Raw genomic sequence first — 18699 nt, 5'->3', positions numbered from 1 at the left:
TGGGTAAAGAACTGGGTGGATGGACAGGCCCAGAGAGTGGTGGTGAGTGGAGTTAAATCCAGCTGGCAGCAGGTCACGAGTGGTGTTCCCTAGGGGTTGGTTCTTGGGCCAGTCCTGTTCAGTATCTTTATTGATGACCTGGATGAGGGCATTGAGAGCATCCTCAGCAAGTTTGCAGATGACACTGAGTTGGAAGGAAGTGTTGATCTGCCTGAGGGTACAAAGGCCCTGCAGAGGGATCTGGATAGACTAGATCTCTGAACTGAGGCCAATGGGATGAAGTTCAACAAGACCAAGTGTTGGTTCCTGCACTTAGGCCACAACAACCCCAGGCAATGCTACAGGCTTGGGGCAGAGTGGCTGGAAGACTGTGGTAGAAGAAACGGACCTGAGGATGTTGGTTATCACTCAGCTAAACATGAGCCATCAGTGTGCCCGGGTCAGGGCACAATGCCAGGAAGACCAATGGCATCCTGTCTTGTATCAGAAATAATGTAGCCAGCAGGAGCAGGGAAGTGATCATCCCTCTGTACTCAGCTCTGGTGAGGCCGCACTTCAAGTACTCTGTTCAGTTTTGGGCCCCTCAGTACGAGAAAGACATTGAGGCCCTGGAGCGTGTTCAGAGAAGGGTGACGAAGCTGGTGAGGGGTCTGGAGTACAAGTCTTATGAGGAGCGGCTGAGGGAAATGGGTTTGTTCAGTCTAGAGAAGAGGAGGCTTGGGAGACCTTATCATTCTCTACAGTGACATGAAAGGAGGTTGTGGTGAGGTGGAGATCAGCCTCTTCTGCCTCATAGTGATAGGGCTGGAGGTAATGGCCTTAAGTTGTGCTCAGGGATATTCAGGTTGGATATTAGAAACAATTTATTCTTAGAAGGAGCAGTGAGGGACTGGAACAGGCTGCCCAGAGAGGTGGTGGAGTCACTGTCCCCGGTGGTGTTCAAGGAGCGTTTCAGTGTTTTACTAAGGGACATGGTTTAGTGGGGCAGTATTAGTGGTAGGTGGATAGTTGGACTGGATAATTTCAAAGGTCTTTTCCAACCTTGGTGTTTCTATGATTCTAAAAAGAAAGGATGGCCAAAAGTGTGGCTATCCTGTTAAATGGAAAGGGGAGACATATATGATTGGAAAATGGAAAGCAGTGATGTTAGGAATTTCAGGAGGTGATCAAGTCCAGCTCCTTGCTTTGAGGGAGGCAGACCTTCAGGCAACAATTGTAGCAGATATTTGTCTGACCTGTTCTGAAAAATCTCTGCTGGAGGAGACTCTACAGCCTGTTAGGGCACTCACCCGCATTGTTCAGATACCACAGCAGACAGAACAAAGCCAGGGCTAGGGGTGATATATACTGCTTCCCTCAAAGTAGCAGTGAAAATATGGTGAGCTTATTACAAGAAAGATGTTGCTTGCAAAAATAGACGCGTAAGGCTACTGCCCTCATGGAATAAAATGGGACTTGCAGAGAAGTGTGCCACAGTGATACAGTGGTACATTTTTCTAATCGGAAAAATGAGTCTTCCTGGTGTAGTTGAGTTTTGCATCATGGCAGTCTGCAAAGAGAATGTTTCCATACAGAGTATTCAGGGTAAACAAGGCTTAAACTGGACATTAAGCAGGCATTTTTATTTATTTTAGTTATATTTATTTTAGTCATGTTTATTTTAGTCATGTTATAGCCTAGCACAAATTTCTGGCCAGCTAGAGGACACTAGGACAGCTGAATTGGCAGTTTTAACTACCGGAACTGGTAAGTTATTTGTCAAGAGGAGACAAGGGCCACTTTCTGACTCATCTCAGCAAGAATAAGTTACAGAAAATGTTTACTGACTCACCCCAGGGAAAATACATGTCTAAGCACAAAAGGCTTTTGCTACACGTTCTGGAAAGTACAGCTTGGAAGGGGGATCAATTCTGCCTCTGACACTGAGGCTCCATCAGGCAGTGTGCTGCCACAAATCCTTCAAGAATGTTTGAATATAGGGCCCCGAAGATTACTTCCTTTTCTTGCAGCCTTTGTGGCAATATTGATATAGAAATTTAGAAGGCAGTAGCTCAGTGACTCTGCTTAGAATAGACATATTCAATTTTGTGTTGCAGTACAAATAATGTTCTACTTCATGTTAGGTTTGTTTTTTACTGGTTGAAATTAGGACCATAATTTAGGACCATTTTCTTGAGGCTCTTTTGTATGATGATATATGGAAGTAAATTACTAACTTGACTATTCAGTGTGTTATCCGAGGTGATTTCATAGTAGTATCATAAAATCATTCTTTTTCAGAAATCCCAGGAGAGGTTCCATAGCAAAAACAAACCTCAAGTTGGCATAGGAAGTAAGTATTTAGTGGACTAGTGGCTGTGAATATGGTGCTTCAAAGTTAAGCCTGTTTTATGAAGTCACGGGAATGACAACACAAACTTTCCTTCCTCATCTTTGTGTTTCTTTTTCATTTCAATATCATCAGGAAAAATAGTTGTGCTTCTCATATCTGATACAGGTAAACAGGACTTCATGAAGAAATTCAATTATCTCCTCACCTTTTAAAAGGAGTGAGAATTTTACTAAATTTTGTTTTCAGTGAGACTGGAAATCAAATGTAGACAGTTCTATTTTGTGCTTTTGAGTATGGCATTCACCATATGTATACATATTTAGATATCCTTGGGTTCAGGTTGTGATTTGAGAGTATTTATGGCTGGGGATTGTTTTTTTCCAGTATCCATGTCAGAGCTATTCCACTTTGCCGAGGGGCTTGTCTTTATATTCTGTAGTAAAGCGTCACGGTCTTTACTGCTGGGGGGGGATATTCCTGTTATCACGTGCAGGTTTTTATGAAAACTGGTTAGCATTTTACAGTGTAACTCTGCTATTGGTGACATACTGTATATTGTCAAAATGTTTTGTGATTTGCCTCACAGATTTGTCATTCGGAGATGGTTCACAGCCTGGGCCTTCCTCAGTGCATCTGTCTTCCTCTGTGCCTATTGGACTGTCTGCTGGGAGCAGGGAAGGCTTGCAACAGTCGCATTCCTTGTCCAAAAGTGTCCCTGGTGCCAGTTATGAAAGGTGGAGGACAGCTACCAAATGCTAAATACATAATTCAGTATTTCTAGGAAAATGTAACAATTAAATAAAAGTCTTTTCTTTTTTCCTTTCTGCTATAGAAGATCTATGCCGTTTCCTGAGCAGGACTCTGAGACTAGCACGTGGAGGACCAAGTCAAGATCTGAAGAGATGTTACAGGCGTTAGGGACATATTCTTCAATGGATTCTTTTGTGATGGAAGGTGAGAAGTATTGCACAAGTGTTGCCTTTTTTAACCTGTATTGCAAAGTGCAGAATTCATAAGCTGTTGTAGGAAGCCACTTCGTCTGGTAGAAGTAGAACATCTGTTTTGGTAGTTACAGCTAGGCCTTCATTAAAGTGATACAATCAGATACAACAGTCTTAAAATATAACTTTTTCATTCTTCCTAGTAAGTAACTTTTTGGTAACTTTTGGAATATTTTTGCATGGTGTTTCCACTGGAAAATGGTAGGGAAATCATATTTGACATCCTTTTAGCAGCAATATACTTAATTACCAGATGAGTGCAGAAATATCCATTGGCAGTGCACATTGCAAAACATTAACCTACATCACTTCTTTTCCCTCAGTAATCCCAAATCTTTTCTCTCTCTGGTGAACTGTCCTCCTAAAGTGGCTACACATTATTGTGAGGGTAACAGAAATAGTATTTTCTGTAGTTAGGTGTGAGGTTGACTCTGACTCTCTAAGCCAAAGGGCATTCATCCACAAAGGATGGTGCAGAAATCCCACACTGGACATCTGCAAAATGGCCAGAGGCTGCCCAGCTTCACAGCTAGTTTTGACAATGTTGGATTTTGTATTTAAATTGTAAAAAGTTTCTTCAAGCTAAGAAGGATAAAAAGGACTTAATCAGAGAAGATTTTTTTTTGTTTGTTCTCCTCCCCTGATGTCACATTTGCATTTCAACAGTTTAGTAATGCTACTGACCTCTGGCAAGCTTTTCTATTGTAATACCACTGTCAGCATTTGCCGAGGTTGTTGGAAGTTCATCCCTATGATGTGTCCCCCTTACTTTATCAATAGATGTGCATGGTCAAAGGAATGTCCCTTAATGTTTTTCTGGCTGTTATTGATGAGATGCACGTTTTACCGCAGTTGAGGTGGATTCGTGTCAGTGGACTGACATCAGTTCAGATGCACAGGAGTTTGAGGCGGAGTCATGGAGTCTTGTTGTGGATCCGATGTTCTGTAACAAGCAAGAAAAGGATGTCGCCAAGAGGCAGGACGTCATTTTTGGTCAGTATATCAAAGCTTCATGCAGGTTTAAAAACAATTTGTTGTAGAAAATAGAGGGAGCCAGCCATATTTTATGTCCCGTAGAATGAGTGGTTCAATTTAGAATAATAAGAAGGTTTGATGAACATTTTTTTGTCACAAATTACAATGTATCCTAGAGTTAAGGAAATGCTGGAACACACTGACTACCAAAGACACTTCTACCCTGTTCACTCGAAGCCATCCAATCTCCAGTTTAAACAGTGGCTACCCCAGTGCACTCAGTGCAGGACAGTTATGAGAACTGCACTACAGCAAGACAAATTAAGACTTCTGACTGATATAATCAATTAGGTTTGAGGCTAGTACAGAAAAAGTGATTATGACTGTATATTGAATGTGTGTAAAATGATTACTATAATGTTGTTTTCTTTTGTACCGCAGAGCTGATGCAAACAGAAGTGCATCACATCCACACCCTGTTCATTATGTCTGAAATATTCAGGAAGGGAATGAAAGAAGAACTACAGCTGGACCACAGCACAGTGGACAGAATATTCCCCTGCTTAGATGAGCTTCTGGAGATCCATAGGCAATTCTTCTGCAGAATGAGAGAGAGACGGCAGGAGTCTTGTGAAGAGGGGAATGAGCGTAATTTTGTAATCAGCAGAATTGGAGATATTCTTGTGCAACAGGTAGAGAGGCATCAGTTATGTTAATCCTTTATGTACTCAAGCTTCTTAAATTAAAGAACATTCAAAGTTTATAACTTCTTTGGGTGGGAAGAGGACTAATAAGATTGCCTTATAAAATTCAGAATTTGGCTCCTTTATGTTGCAGGCTGAAATAGCAATAAGACAAAATAATTGCTGACAGGTAACTGTTATGAACTGGTGATGAACTCCTACATATATGGTACAAGTGACAAAGTGATGAACTTGAGATACTGTTCTTGATAGGACGCCACTCCCGTAATACCGTGGATTGCTAAAAACAAAAGGAATGTTTTCATTTTGTCAGCAGCTAAGCGGAAGAGTGAATAGTTGACTGATCACAGAAAACAGACTATTCCTTTTTTTCTTCTTTTCATGTAGGGATCTGGCATGGTATATCTTAGGCTGCTGCATGAGAGGAGGGATGATAACTCTGTTTATGCGAGCTGTACTGTTTCCTAGAATTGGACAGATCAGATGAATGTGAATAAGCCTCAAAGGAAGTGTGTTTACAAAAAGATGAAGAAGCGATGTTACAGTAGTTGGTCTACTTTATTGGCAAGAATGTAATGCTTGTACTTGTCCAGCTTACGTTCCTCTTCTTTGCTTCTAAAATGACTGGCCTGTTTTCATTCTGCATTGGTAGGACCTGATGGTGAAATTCATAGAACTTGAGAAACAAGTAGCATATGAGTTACAGGTGCTATATGTGTATAAAATACATCATCTATAGATGCACTATTTTCTGTTGAGCACAGTTTAATTATTAATTTCTTCAGTTTTCAGAGGAAAATGCAACTAAAATGAAGAAAATATATGGAGAGTTTTGCAGCCATCAGAAACAAGCTGTTAATCTCTTCAAAGAACTGCAGCAAAACAAGAAGTTCCAGAATTTTATTAAAGTAAGCATCTGCAAGAGTATGATCACTATGTAGTTTTTACTTTAAATTTAGGATTGAAATTAAATTCAGTAATTCATTTTTAATATCTAATAAAAGGAGCAAGTTTTTTCCTTCTTCATGAGAGAGCTGATAAATCACATTTTTCTTTCGATTTTTGAAAGCTTTGGCATCCATTGCATATTACATATATGTTCCTGTTATAGCATACCTCATCCCTCAGGGCAGCAACTGTTACTTGGGGATAGTTCCGATAACCCCACATTTTATTTTAGTTTATTCTAACACGTTACGATCATATTTGTTATTAGTCAGATGGTGCTTTAATATGAATTTACTGTTGAGGGTATGTATTTGTGTCTGTGCAGCTGAGGAACAGCAACTTGTTGGCACGCCGCCGAGGAATCCCTGAATGCATTCTGCTTGTCACTCAGCGAATCACCAAATACCCTGTTCTAGTTGAAAGGATATTGCAGTACACAAAAGGTGAATAAAAGCTGAGCGTTTTTTCATGTCTGGAATTGTAGAACATTTTAATGAAAGGAATATGTACTGTTACAATTTATTCAAAGGATGAAATTCACTGTTCTGTGCAGAACCAGAGCAATGAAAGTGTATACTGTTCAGGCAGACATTGCCTGAAGAATCTGTCTGGTATATGAAGTCTTTGCCAAGGGTAGGGTATGAGAATCTCCAAGATTTCTTCCAGGTAAGTCTTAGAAGTCCAGAAGAACGTGTTTAAATGAAAGATACTGAACAGAGGATGTGAACTAATTCAGGCATGTTCTGTGTGTTTTTTGAAATGAGTTACAGTCAAGTGTCTTATGAGGTTAGGTGAATACTTCATAAATTACTGTTCAGCTTTTCAAACAAAGCTTTAATTATCCTGCAGTTTTTTTGAGCATTTTATAAATGCTATTAGCTTTCAGATATTGCCCCTAAAGTGGGCTATAAATTAGTGCTGTAGAAAGCTGCATATCCAAATGTAAACGTTTTGTCCTTGAAGTCCTATTTTAAGTTTAAATCTTAGCCAGAAGAGTAATATACTGTATGATTTACTTACATACAAAAAAAAAAAGTAAATACTAACAGCTCATAAATAGGTCAGAAATATTCAACGTGTAGTTTTGACTAGTTAATAAATCTGAGGTGTCTGTCATTTTTAATAGGTAAATCGAAGGCAAATACCTGCAATATCTCTAGTAAATTGATTGGCAGGTTCAAGGTAAAATTGCAGATTTATCAATTTTAGCCTCACATTATGTTCATTAGTTCCCAGAAAGTAATGAGTAATATCTTCTCTTGAATATGTCAGTTACTATCACGTTGTTTATGTTTTGTTTCATACAGAAGGAACAGAAGAACATAAAGACTTGTGCAGAGCCCTTTGTTCAATTAAGGACATGATTGCAGCAGTAGATTTGAAAGTTAATGAATATGAGAAAAGGCAAAAACTGATGGAAATTCTCAACCGAACTGAAAACAAAACATATACAAAACTGAAAAGTGGACACATCTTTAGGAAGCAAGACTTGATGAGGAAAGAGAGGATACTTCTTCATGAAGGTTTAGTGTACTGGAAAACAGCTACTGGTCGTTTCAAAGGTATTCCATCCTAGCACTGATGTCCTCTACAAATAACATATGGAGGTTGTTTGGTTTAAGAGTGAAGATATTTTATTACACTATGTTGCAAACACAGATTTCTGAGGGAATGGTATTGAGAATAGTCAACTACTTGCTAGAAGAGTAGTTCCAGAAGCTGCTGCCATATATTGGTAATACTTCGTATATTTAAAATAACAAGCTTTCATACAAAGCTTGGGAAACTGTACTTTTTACATTCTACTGTCAGTTGCATTTCCTCCTCCAGTCCACTTCCCTACAGTTTCCAGTTTCATCTCATGACATATATTCTTGTATTGTACATTTATATTGTTCACAGCATTGACCATCATGTCCTGTTCTGCAGTGGTACTGGGACATAGACAGTGGAAAAGAAATGCTGAAGCTACATTTGGCTGGAGCCCAATTTCCACATTCAAGCCCAGAATCTAATTTTCACATGTTGGGATTTGGTTTTTTTTGATACTTAAGTAATATTTGTTTTACAGCTTTACAAGCCCGTATGCTCACTGTTATTCCAGAAATGTTTTCATTAGTATAATATTGAGCTGCTAGTATATGTTATAACGTGGGCAAAACAAAAGTTGTATAGGGTGCTCTTTACTAGTCTGCCTTTTGAAAGCTTGGAAAGGCTGGGGGGACATTTGAGTGAGAATTCCTTCTTTCTGTGGGACAGTGCTTCAGCACTGTGCTGCAGGAGGGTGGATAGCAGAAAGTGTGGTCTTTCCCAGGAGGGTCGAAGTGATGACTTGCCGTTGCTTTGTGAAAAACATAGGGTAATCCAGGTATTTCTTGTTTAGCTTACTGTAGGATTCTGTGACTTACTTACTGATCAGAGTTTCTTCTTTTTCAAAAAAAAAAAAAAAAGCATAACTGCAGTACTTTTCATTAAAAAATATTCTTTTCCTTTTCTCATTTTGAGACACCCTAGCTCTGCTTCTAACTGATATGCTGCTGTTCTTACAAGAAAAAGATCAGAAGTACATTTTTGCAGCTGTTGTAAGTATATTATCAGGCTTGTGAATATGTACGTTACATTTTTATTTGTGTCCTACTCAAGAGTTAGATCCTTTTCTAGGTTATTCTCACATACTGTTTAATTTCTTTAATACTGATGATATATTCAGAACAGTAATATACCAGTATATGGAAGGTTAATATTATTTTCAAAATTGAATATATTTTTTTAGAAGAAAGATGGGAACAACAGAAGGAGCTTTAGTGACATGCCTCATCTTATTATGAAGCTAGGAAACAGCAAGCTCTTTCACTTATCTAAAATAAATTGTAACCTCTGGTTCTGTAAAACAAAACAAAACAGAAGAATGATTTGACTGCAAGTGTAGTAGTAAACACGCATAAAATGCATGAAAGGTCAGGGTCTGAAGTTCCCAAACTATAAAAATGCTATATAAATACAGTGTCTCAGTATCACTGAGCCTCTGGTGTTTGTTTTTAGCACATACCCAGTGTTTTACTTTTTCACGAATACTATAAAGTATTTAACAAAATAGTTAACTAAAATATCTGAATACTCAACTCTTGCAGCCTTACACGTGGTGGGAATACACAGAGGCTGCGTATGCCAGGATGAGAATTAGTCCAACCAATTGAAAAACTGTCCTCTTCTAAAAGTGTAGTATTTTATGAGAAAGACATTTATTTTTGTGTGCTGTGACTGTTTTTCCTAGGACCAGAAGCCTTCAGTCATCTCTCTTCAGAAGCTCATTGTAAGAGAAGTAGCCAACGAAGAAAGGGGGATGTTTCTGATTAGTGCTTCATCTGCAGGACCTGAGATGTATGAAGTTCATACAAACTCCAAAGATGAGCGTAACAGCTGGATGAGGCATATTCAAGATGCAGTGGAAAGGTAGAGAAAATGGCTTTTTTTTTTCACCCTGGTAGTCCAAATTGAAAAGGAGGTCATTTGGATATTTGTGGCAGTGTGCTTTCCATTCTTTGTTGCCCTGGATCTGCCCTGTGAAGTTGAGTTCAGAGACCCCAAAACCTCATCATCAGTTCTGTCAAACTTACTGTGTTACTTCTAGTTTCTTTCTGAACCAGTAGACCTTTCCTGCTCCTCTCAGATTTCCTTACCTGTCACTTTAAAATTCCCTCACTTTTGCCTTTGGCACTGGATGCTTTCTTGAATCTTGCAAATGCCCATGCTTCCATTCTGGAGTCTCACCTTGGTATTTGTTCATTAGGTGTAGCAGGGAAAGCATTGTTCTTCAGGTGTGAGCCTTATGGTAAGCTCTGTAGACTTACAGCCTACAGGATTAAAAAAGAATCCTTCAGTCTTGTTTATGCCCTGTTACTGTTTTTTATAGAAGTGGGCAAATGGCATGCTTCTGGTCTGTACCAGAATTGGCTGGTATTTTGTAGTTTATTATGAATGCAACGCTGTAATGAAAATGAGTATATGTTCAGATATTACTTTATCTACCTTTGCTTCATTTCTAAAGTTGTCCAGAGGAACAAGAAGAAGGAAAACTGGGTGAATGCGATGAGGACAGACGTATTGCTGAGACTAAAGCATGCAAAATTCAGAAATGTCAAGGTGCGGTACCTTACCTGCTACCCTGAGAGCTCCCATGTCCTGAGAGGTTAGGATGAATGAATAACACGCATATATTGGTTGATGGGTTCAGAATGGCTTAATAAGCAGAGTCACAGCAGAGAAAGCCACAGTTGTCTAATTGTATTATGTGAGTTGCCTGAAAGATGATCATTTTTTCCAAACACTTTATATTTTTGTTACGTTATTATGAGCACAAAAAAAAAAGTAAACTGGATTTTTCCGAATAAACACTGAAATTATAAAATTATAATCGAGGTCAAATAGTTCCTGTTTATGGAAGTACTTCAAATATTGAGTAACTATATGGCTTTGGTTGTTTGTGGCATTTTCTTGTGGTTTAACTTGACAAGCAGATAAATGCTATACAGCCTTTTGTTCACTTCATCCCCGCCCAGTGGGATGGAGGAGAGAATTGGAAAAAAAAGGTAGAACTTGCAGGTTGAGATAAAGAGTATTTACTAAGACTGAAAAAGAAGTGAATGATAATTTATATATATGTGTATATACATACATATTTACAGAACAAGTGATGCACAACACAATTGCTCACTACCTGTTGACTGATGCCCAGCCAGTCCTTGAGCAGCAGCTGCTCCCCAGTCAACTCCCTTCAATTTATAGTCTTTTAACATAATGTCACGTAGTACAGAATATCCCTTTGGCCAGTCTAGGTCAGCTGCCCAAGTTCTGTCCCCTCCCAGCTTGTTGTGCCCCACCAAGTCCCCTCACTGGCAGGATAGTACGAGAAGCTGAAAAACTGAAATGTTTGTCTCTGTGCAACACTGCTGAACAACAACTAAAACATCAATGTGTTATCAACACTTCTTTCTCCTAAAACTATTACATAGCATCATACCAAATGCTATGAAGAAAATTCAGCTCTGTCTCAGCTGAAACCAGGACAATATCCACCCTTTATCCCATACCAGTTACCTCATGCACAGGTCCTGCAATTTCCTTATATCTCAATTAATTACCGTCACCTGTCTTCTCTTTTGATATATACACATAGATATAACTCCAGTAGTCTATGAGTCATCCCTCCAAATTGTCCATGGAATACATTTGGTCCATGACTTCGGGCTCTATCTATCATAACAGTCCTTCAGGGCAGGAGGGATGATGTGCGTATGGACAGGGCAGGAGGGATGATATGTATGCATAAAGTGTGCCATTTTGGTTCTGTCAGAATTCATTCTTCTTTAATGAAGGTCATTCTTATTGTAATATCATTGAGAATGCGTATAGCAGCCATAGCAGTAATGACATGCAGTATTATGTAGCTGTTAACATTATGCAGTTTGAATTATTGGCTGTTCTCATCCAAGAGCAAATCCCTTTGAGACAGACACTGGACATCCCCATCCTTCTGTATTACCCACCAAGCGTAGCCCGGTCTTTGAGCAAAAGCAATCCCATGGATGAGCTTTTCCTTGCCTGAGGTAGGAATAACTTAGACTGTCTTTCCCAGCATGGTTTTCTTGTGCACTGTAGTACGTAAGAGTTTTGACTTGGCAGGGCCAGCTTACTTGGCAGATCCCCAAGTGCTGACAAACCAGGTAGCTTTTGTTAAATGTGTGTCCTAATGTTTGAATGTCCCAGCACCCATTTATTGCTTTCAGTGTAGTCTTTAGCAGTCCATTATATCTTTGGATTTTCCGAGAGGCTTGTGCATGACTACCAAGAAGTTGTCCAAGTAGCCAGGGATCAGGTTAGGAAAGCTGAAGCCCAGATAGAATTAAATCTAGCCAAGGACATAAAGGGAACAAAGAAATTCTGCAGGTGTATCAGTGATAAAAGGAAGGCCAGGGAAAATGTGGGCCCTCTCTGGAAGGAAATTGGAGAACTGGTTGCAAGGAATACAGAGAAAGCTGAGGTGGTCAGTGACTTCTTTATCTCAGTCTTCAATAGCACATGCTCTAGCCACACGGCCCAAGTTGCAGAAAGCAAAGTTAAGAACGTGGAGAAGGAAGATCTGCCTGCTGTAAGTGATGATCAGGTTCGAGACCATCTAGAGAATCTGAACGTGCACAAGTCCATGGCACCTGGTGAGATCCATCCACAGGTTCTGAGGGAACGGGTGGATGAAGTTGCCAAGTCACTGTCCATTATATTTGAAAGGTCATGGCAATGTGGTGAAGTTCCCAGTGACTGGAAAAGGGGAAACATAACCCCCATTCTCAAGAAGGGAAACAAAGAAGAGCCAGGGCACTACAGGTCAGTTGGTCTCATATCTGTGCCTCGCAAGATGGTGGAGCAGATCCTCCTGAAGGCCCTACGAAAGCATGTGGAAAATAAAAATGAGATGATTGGTGGTAACCAAAATGGCTTCACCAAGGGCAAGGTATGAACCTTACAAACTTGGTGGCCTTTTATAAAGGAGTTGCAGTGTCAGTGGATAAAGGAAGAGCAACTGATGTCATCTACCTGGACTTTTGACACTGTCCTGCATGACATCCTGGTTGCCAGCTTGGAGAAAAATGGATTTGATGGATGGACCACTCGCCAGATAAGGAATTGGCTGGATGGTCGCACTCAGAGAGTTGTGGTCAACAGCTCAATGTCCAAGTGGAGAATGGTGACGATGTCAGGGATCGGTGCTGGGATAAATAACTAGTGTTACTTAACATCAACAGTGTTATTTAACATTGACATGGTGACACGAACACTGGGATCGAGCGTATCATCAGCAAGTTTGCAGACAACACCAAACTAAGTGGCACAGTTGACACACTAGAGAGAAGGGATGCCATCCGGAGGGACCTGGGCAGGCTTGAGACGTGGGCGTTTGCCAATTTCATGAAGTTCAACAAGGCCAAGTGCAAGGTCCTGCACCTGGGTTGGGGCAATCCCAAGCACAGATAACAGGTTGGGTGGAGAATGGCTTGAGAGCAGCCCTGAGGAGAAGGATTTGGGGGTGTCGGTTGATGAAAGATTCAACATGAGCTGGCAATATGTGCTTACAGCCCAGAAGGCCAACCATAGCCTGGGCTGCATCAAGAGAAATGTGACCAGCAGGTTGAGTGAGGTGATTCTGCCCCTCTACTCTGCTCTCATGAGACCCCACCTGGAGTATTGTGTACAGTTCTGGGGCCCCCAGCACAAGAACAACATCAAGCTGTTGGAATGGGTCCAGAGGAGGGCCACGAAGATGATCAGAAGGCTGGAGCGCCTCCCCTACAAGTACAGGCTGAGGGAGCTGGGGCTCTTCTGCCTGAAGAAGAAAAGGCTCAGAGGAGACTTTATAGCAGCCTTCCAGTACCTGAAGGGGACCTACAGGAAAGGTGGGGAGGGCCTTTTTATAAGGGCATGTAGAGACAGGGTGAGGGGAAATGGTTTTAAAGTGGAAGAGGATAGATTTAGACTAGCTATTAGGAGGAAATGTGTTACTGTGAGGGTGGTGAGACAGTGGAACAGATTGCCCAGCAAGGTTGTGGTTGCCCCCTCCCTGGAATCATTCAAGGCCAGGCTTGATGGGACTCTGAGCAGCCTGGTCTAGTGGGAGGTGTCTCTGGCTATAACAGGGGAGCTAGATGGTCTTAAGTTCCCTTCCAACCCAAACCATTTGATGATTCTATGATTCTGTGGCAGTGAATGTGATATACCCACTCAATATCATGTTTTTTGGCTCAGGTGTCTATGAGGTTATTTTGTAAATGAGTCCTGTTGTCTGACTAGTTATTTTTGGGGTGCTGTGTCTCCATAAGACTTGGTTTTTAAGGCCCAGGATAGCATTTCAGTCAGTAGTGTGTTACACAGGATATGTTTCCAGCCATACAGTGGTTGCTTCTACCACTGTAGTAAGCACACAGCACTTGTGGAGGGCTTGTGGGAGTGTGATATAATCAACCTGGCAGGCTTCATATTTATATTTCAGCCATCGTTCACTGTACCAAGAAGCTTTTTTCCATTTAGCTTTCTTAATTGCAGCACATTTCACATGCATGGATAATCTATGCAGTATTGTCCATGGTCAGCTCTACCCCTTGATCCTGAATGTTCGTATATGTTACATGTTGGCCTGAGATATCATGGGCCCACTGAGCTAGAAATAATTCACTCGTGTGCTGCCAGTCCAAATCTGCCTGAGCCCCTACAATCCTAGCAGCCTGATCCAATTGCTGGTTGTTTCAGTGTTCTTCAGTGGTAAGACTCGTGGGTACATGGGCATCTGTCTATGTGACATACCTTTACAACCATGTTCTCTACCTGGGCAACAGTATCCTTCCAAAGTGCAGCGGCCCAGCAGGGGTTGCCTCTGCACTGCTAGTTGAGCTGCTTCCATTGCTTGTAACCACCCCCACAGGGCATTTTGTTCTAGCAGCACTTGGTGGTGATGTGACTTCATTCAGGCTGTGATAGTCCACTGTTAGCCTCCACCTTCCTTCGGACTTTCATGGTGACCATATAGGACTATTGAAGAGTAAGTGAATCTTGATGATTACTCCTTCACTCTCCAACTGACCAATCTGCTTATGGATGGGGATCAGGGAGTTTTGGCTGATGTGATATTACCACTGGTACACTGTGGTAGCAGACAGCAGCTGCTGTTCTACTCTCAGCAACCCCACAACAGGAGTCCTCTGAGAGGCTGGGCAATGTAGACAGCTGCTTAATGTCCTCCATCTTGAAGGCAGCTATACCGAAAGCCCACTAGTACCCTTTTTGGTCCTTGAATTACCCTCGCCAGAAGTAATCTATCCCAAGGGTACACAGAGTTTCTGGGCCAGTCGCAGTGGTGTGTTTTTGCCACTCATTTCTGGTTAGGCTCACTTCAGCCTCCAGTACGGTTAGCTCTTCGGATATCTGTCACTCCAGAGATACAGATGGGTTCTGCCCTTTTATGACTTGATGGCATTGGAGTGCACTGTGTACTCGTGTCCACTGGTGCCTTTCACTGCTGTGTTTCTGCTGTGCCAAGGCCATCGAATCCACACTGTCCAATAAACTCAGTGGTCCCTTTTCCTCCAGCTATCTGGAGGCAGGGCCCCTCTAGTCCTGCTTATTTTATTCATACTCACTTCTTGTGAGTGCAAACCAAGAGGCTTGTTATCAAATTCAGGAATAAAATCAGCCCATCTGCTCTGTTTAGAGAACTTCCCACTGAAAACTGGAGCTGCCATTCTCCTGGAAGAACCCTTGTTTGTGATTGTTTTCCCTTGCAGCTCACATACCCGTGCCTCTCAGGTTGTAGTGGATTTTCCAACCCACTTCCTCATATTCTCTCTATAATCACACAGCACATGGTGTGTACCCACTCTGTTCCCTCTCTGGAGCAGAGAACACTTACTTCCAATAGCTGATATACTGGTTTGTGCAAGTGGAGGAGAAAACTTACTTTCTTCCTCCTCAAGCTGCTGATCCAGTTTCTCCACAGCCAAGAGAGGCCCACAGGGAGGAGGAGACTTTCTTTGTATTGCTGGAGCTAATCAGCCAATTCATCCACAATTTGCTGATCTCCATCTTTTTGGGTCATTACTGCCAGTGAGTAGGGCAGTGATGAATGCTGTACATATTTCTGTCACGTGGTTTGCATGCAATTCACACTATCCAGATAATTGATCATTGTTCAGATCAGTATTACACACCATCTACAGCACATTTATAACTTCTGCCTCTTCCTCCACTTCTTGTGATGGCCCTGGTATGGAGTAGACTTTCTCATCCTCTTCTTCCTTCACTACTAAAAGAGTTGACTTTCATGTCCATTGTTTCTGCCTGTGGACAGGGACAGTAGATACTGGTACTGGTATGGATGGGTTGGAGGGACAGTAGATACTGGTACTGGTATGGATGGGTTGGCATGGGTACTGGGTTGGTTCTCTAGATCAGCTGCAGGGCCTGTTGCAGGAGCTGCATCAGATCCAGAAGCATTTTCTTCTTTTTGATAATGCTTGATTGTTTTGGATAGTGTTTGGTAGGCATAGACCAGACCACAGCACAGTGCAGCAACTTGTAACTTTTTGGCATTACCAGGATGAGGGCATACTTTTTTCAAACATTCTGTCAGCTTTTTAGGATTCTGCACTTCTTAAGAGGTGAGTTCCAGACCCATCATAATCGTGATAGAAGCCTGACCATATCCTTTCATGTACCTTGCCACCCACAACCAACCTGCCTTGAGGTAGTGAGTGGTATTTTTAAATAGTTTCTTAACCAGTAATAAAACTGGAAACACATGCAGACGACATAGCAATAACATCATGCTAATTTGAATATCCCAGATATACAACATTTTCAGCAGCTCTTTTAGGCTAGTGTGCATGTTAAGAGAAGTGTGAGAATGATGGCACTACTGAGTACCAGTACCAAATTAAATCGATGACTGGTATAAAGGTGAGCATGTGCTGTGTACAAAGTAGCTGAATCATAAATAACCATAAAGCTCAGTCCTACCCTCAGAGACAATAAACAACCTGAGAGGAGTTAAGAAAAACAACCTTGAAAGCAAATAAATCTACATTGTGAACAAAAAGATCAACATTGTGACCAGCAGCTGTTAAGCTGTTATACCACTTACAGCAACTTTGATTTAACACACTCTGGTCAGATCTCTTGTTATCTCAACCCTTCAAATCCCTCATTGGGCACCACAAAGACTGTTGTGGTCTAACTCAGCAAGTAGCTAAGCACTACACAGCCTTTAGCTCAGTCGTTTCTCCAGTGGGATGGGGGAAAGGAGTTGAAAAAAAGAGTGGAACTTGTAGGTTGAGGTAGATACTATTTTCTAAGACAAAAAATGAAGAGAGAAATAATAGTAATGATAATTATGTATACATATAAATATTTACAAAACAGGTGATGCACAATTGCTCTCTGCCCATCAACCAACATCCATTCAGTTCCCAAGCAGTGGCTGCCCATCTCCAGCCAACTCCCCTCAGTTTTATAGGTTTTTCCACATGATGTCATATGGTACGGGACATCCCTTTGGCCGTTTTAGGTCAGCTGTACTGGCTCTGTCCCCTTCTGGCTCCTTGTGCCCTCCAGCCCCTGACTGGCAGGACAGTACGAGATAAAACAGAAATGTCCTTGGCTCTGTGCAGCATTGTGGAGCAACAACTAAAACACTGATGTGTTCTCAGCATACTTTTTCTCCTAAAGCCAAAACAGACCACCATATCAGACACTAGGAAGAAAGTCAACTGAAACCGGGACACATTTCATCTTTTACTGCTTTTATCTTTATTTGAAAACGTAGAGTTGAATTTTGTTTCCTTGGTTCCCCTGTGCACAGTTTCCACATCTTTTTACTGCTGTGAGGAGAGAAATTTAAGCAATGTCCTGCCTAGGGAAAGCCACGGGGGAAGGCATCCTGCACAGAGAACAGATGTTCTTGTTTGATACTGACACACTGAATCAGCATGTCTTCTGCTGGCCTGGGCCAAGTGCTTTTCCAGCATTGCTTATTGTGAGTTCAGCAGAAGAGCTCCAGAGTACAGCCAAAGCCATGTCATTGGAGTAAGGCAGTGATCTACCCAGGATCTTTTCCAGCTTTTATCAGAAAAGACAATGGATGAATTCAGTTCCTGGCCACTTAGAAAAGACATTGTACAAGTCTGTTGCCTAGCTCAAGTTAGCAATGTCTGTATGGTGTAAAGATTAGAAGTGTAAATCTGGAATGTGCTTTACCTGCAGGATAAAAAATATTAATTCAGTGTTCAATTTTGGTTGACAGAATCACTGAGTAACCAGGACCAGCAAATATGCAGTTGCTTGGAAGACAAATTGCATATTTATGCAGAACTAGTAGATATGAGTGGATTTGAAGATGTTCATGTAGAACCTCACCTCCTTATCAAACCTGATTATGGAGAAACTCCACAGGCTGCTTCATTGCTGGTAGCAGCACTCAGAGAAGGTGAGTTTGCATGGGAAATATGAAATGGTGGCTCTTCAACTGCCCGTATGGGCAGATATTTCAAAGTAATAAAGTTTAGCTGTGTTACCTTGTGGTACTGTTTGCCAAGTCTCAAGAGTTGGCTGTGCCAAAGGTTGGCAAAGAACACAGAGGAGACTGTAAGATATGTTCAGTGGGGATATGTTCAGTGAATAACATAATAAGCAGTCTGGACTATGGTGCTGGATTTCATTTGAGGAATGTTTCCAGAGCTGGCCTCCTTGCAGTACAGCCTTGTGAAGTGCATCACTGGATACAGTGTGGTACAGCATCTGGTCCATTATCTTCACCTGAGTTGTTGACTTGATGACAGATCAGAATCCTGCAGGGTCATATACAAACCAAACTGCAGACAATCTTGGCAGATTTTCCAAGAAATGCCTGCCATAATTACTGTAGGAGCCACATTTTTCTGTGCACTATCAGAGAGTGAATAGCCTTGTGCTGTCTGTAGTGCAGTCCTCTGAAGGAACGAAGGGAATAATATTTGTGGGTGCCTCATCTGTTTGGAAGTTTAACTAAACTCCTGTTAAACTCAGCTGAAGTGAGTCCTGATAAACTGAACCATATTCAACATAGGCCATATTCTCTTTGACAGGTATTGCAAGATCATGGTGTCACCTAGAGTGAGAGCTGTGGCAAAATAACCACATTTCAATTAATAACAGCAAAGAT

At 41.4% G+C, this 18699-nt stretch overlaps 1 protein-coding gene across 12 annotated transcripts in view; it reads left to right on the top strand.

The window, feature by feature from the left end:
• Positions 1-18699, top strand: part of ARHGEF28 (Rho guanine nucleotide exchange factor 28) — a 133173-nt gene that overhangs the window by 86012 nt on the left and 28462 nt on the right. For all 12 annotated transcript variants that reach the window (XR_002433178.1, XM_021379614.1, XM_021379616.1 and 9 more), the window contains 12 exons: positions 2281-2332; positions 2919-3066; positions 3165-3286; positions 4186-4326; positions 4750-5000; positions 5798-5920; positions 6286-6403; positions 7268-7522; positions 8466-8542; positions 9235-9413; positions 10009-10103; positions 17803-17985. Coding sequence is in view for 11 of the 12 variants with exons in the window: in XM_021379614.1 (XP_021235289.1) it covers positions 2281-2332; positions 2919-3066; positions 3165-3286; positions 4186-4326; positions 4750-5000; positions 5798-5920; positions 6286-6403; positions 7268-7522; positions 8466-8542; positions 9235-9413; positions 10009-10103; positions 17803-17985 (1744 nt within the window). In the remaining variant the exon portion in view is untranslated. The remainder of the gene's footprint in view (positions 1-2280; positions 2333-2918; positions 3067-3164; positions 3287-4185; positions 4327-4749; positions 5001-5797; positions 5921-6285; positions 6404-7267; positions 7523-8465; positions 8543-9234; positions 9414-10008; positions 10104-17802; positions 17986-18699) is intronic.

Source organism: Numida meleagris, chromosome Z (genome assembly GCF_002078875.1).
Source record: "Numida meleagris isolate 19003 breed g44 Domestic line chromosome Z, NumMel1.0, whole genome shotgun sequence".
In the NCBI taxonomy this organism is placed as follows: Eukaryota; Metazoa; Chordata; class Aves; order Galliformes; family Numididae; genus Numida; species Numida meleagris.
This window is presented reverse-complemented; position numbering and strand designations above follow the sequence as displayed.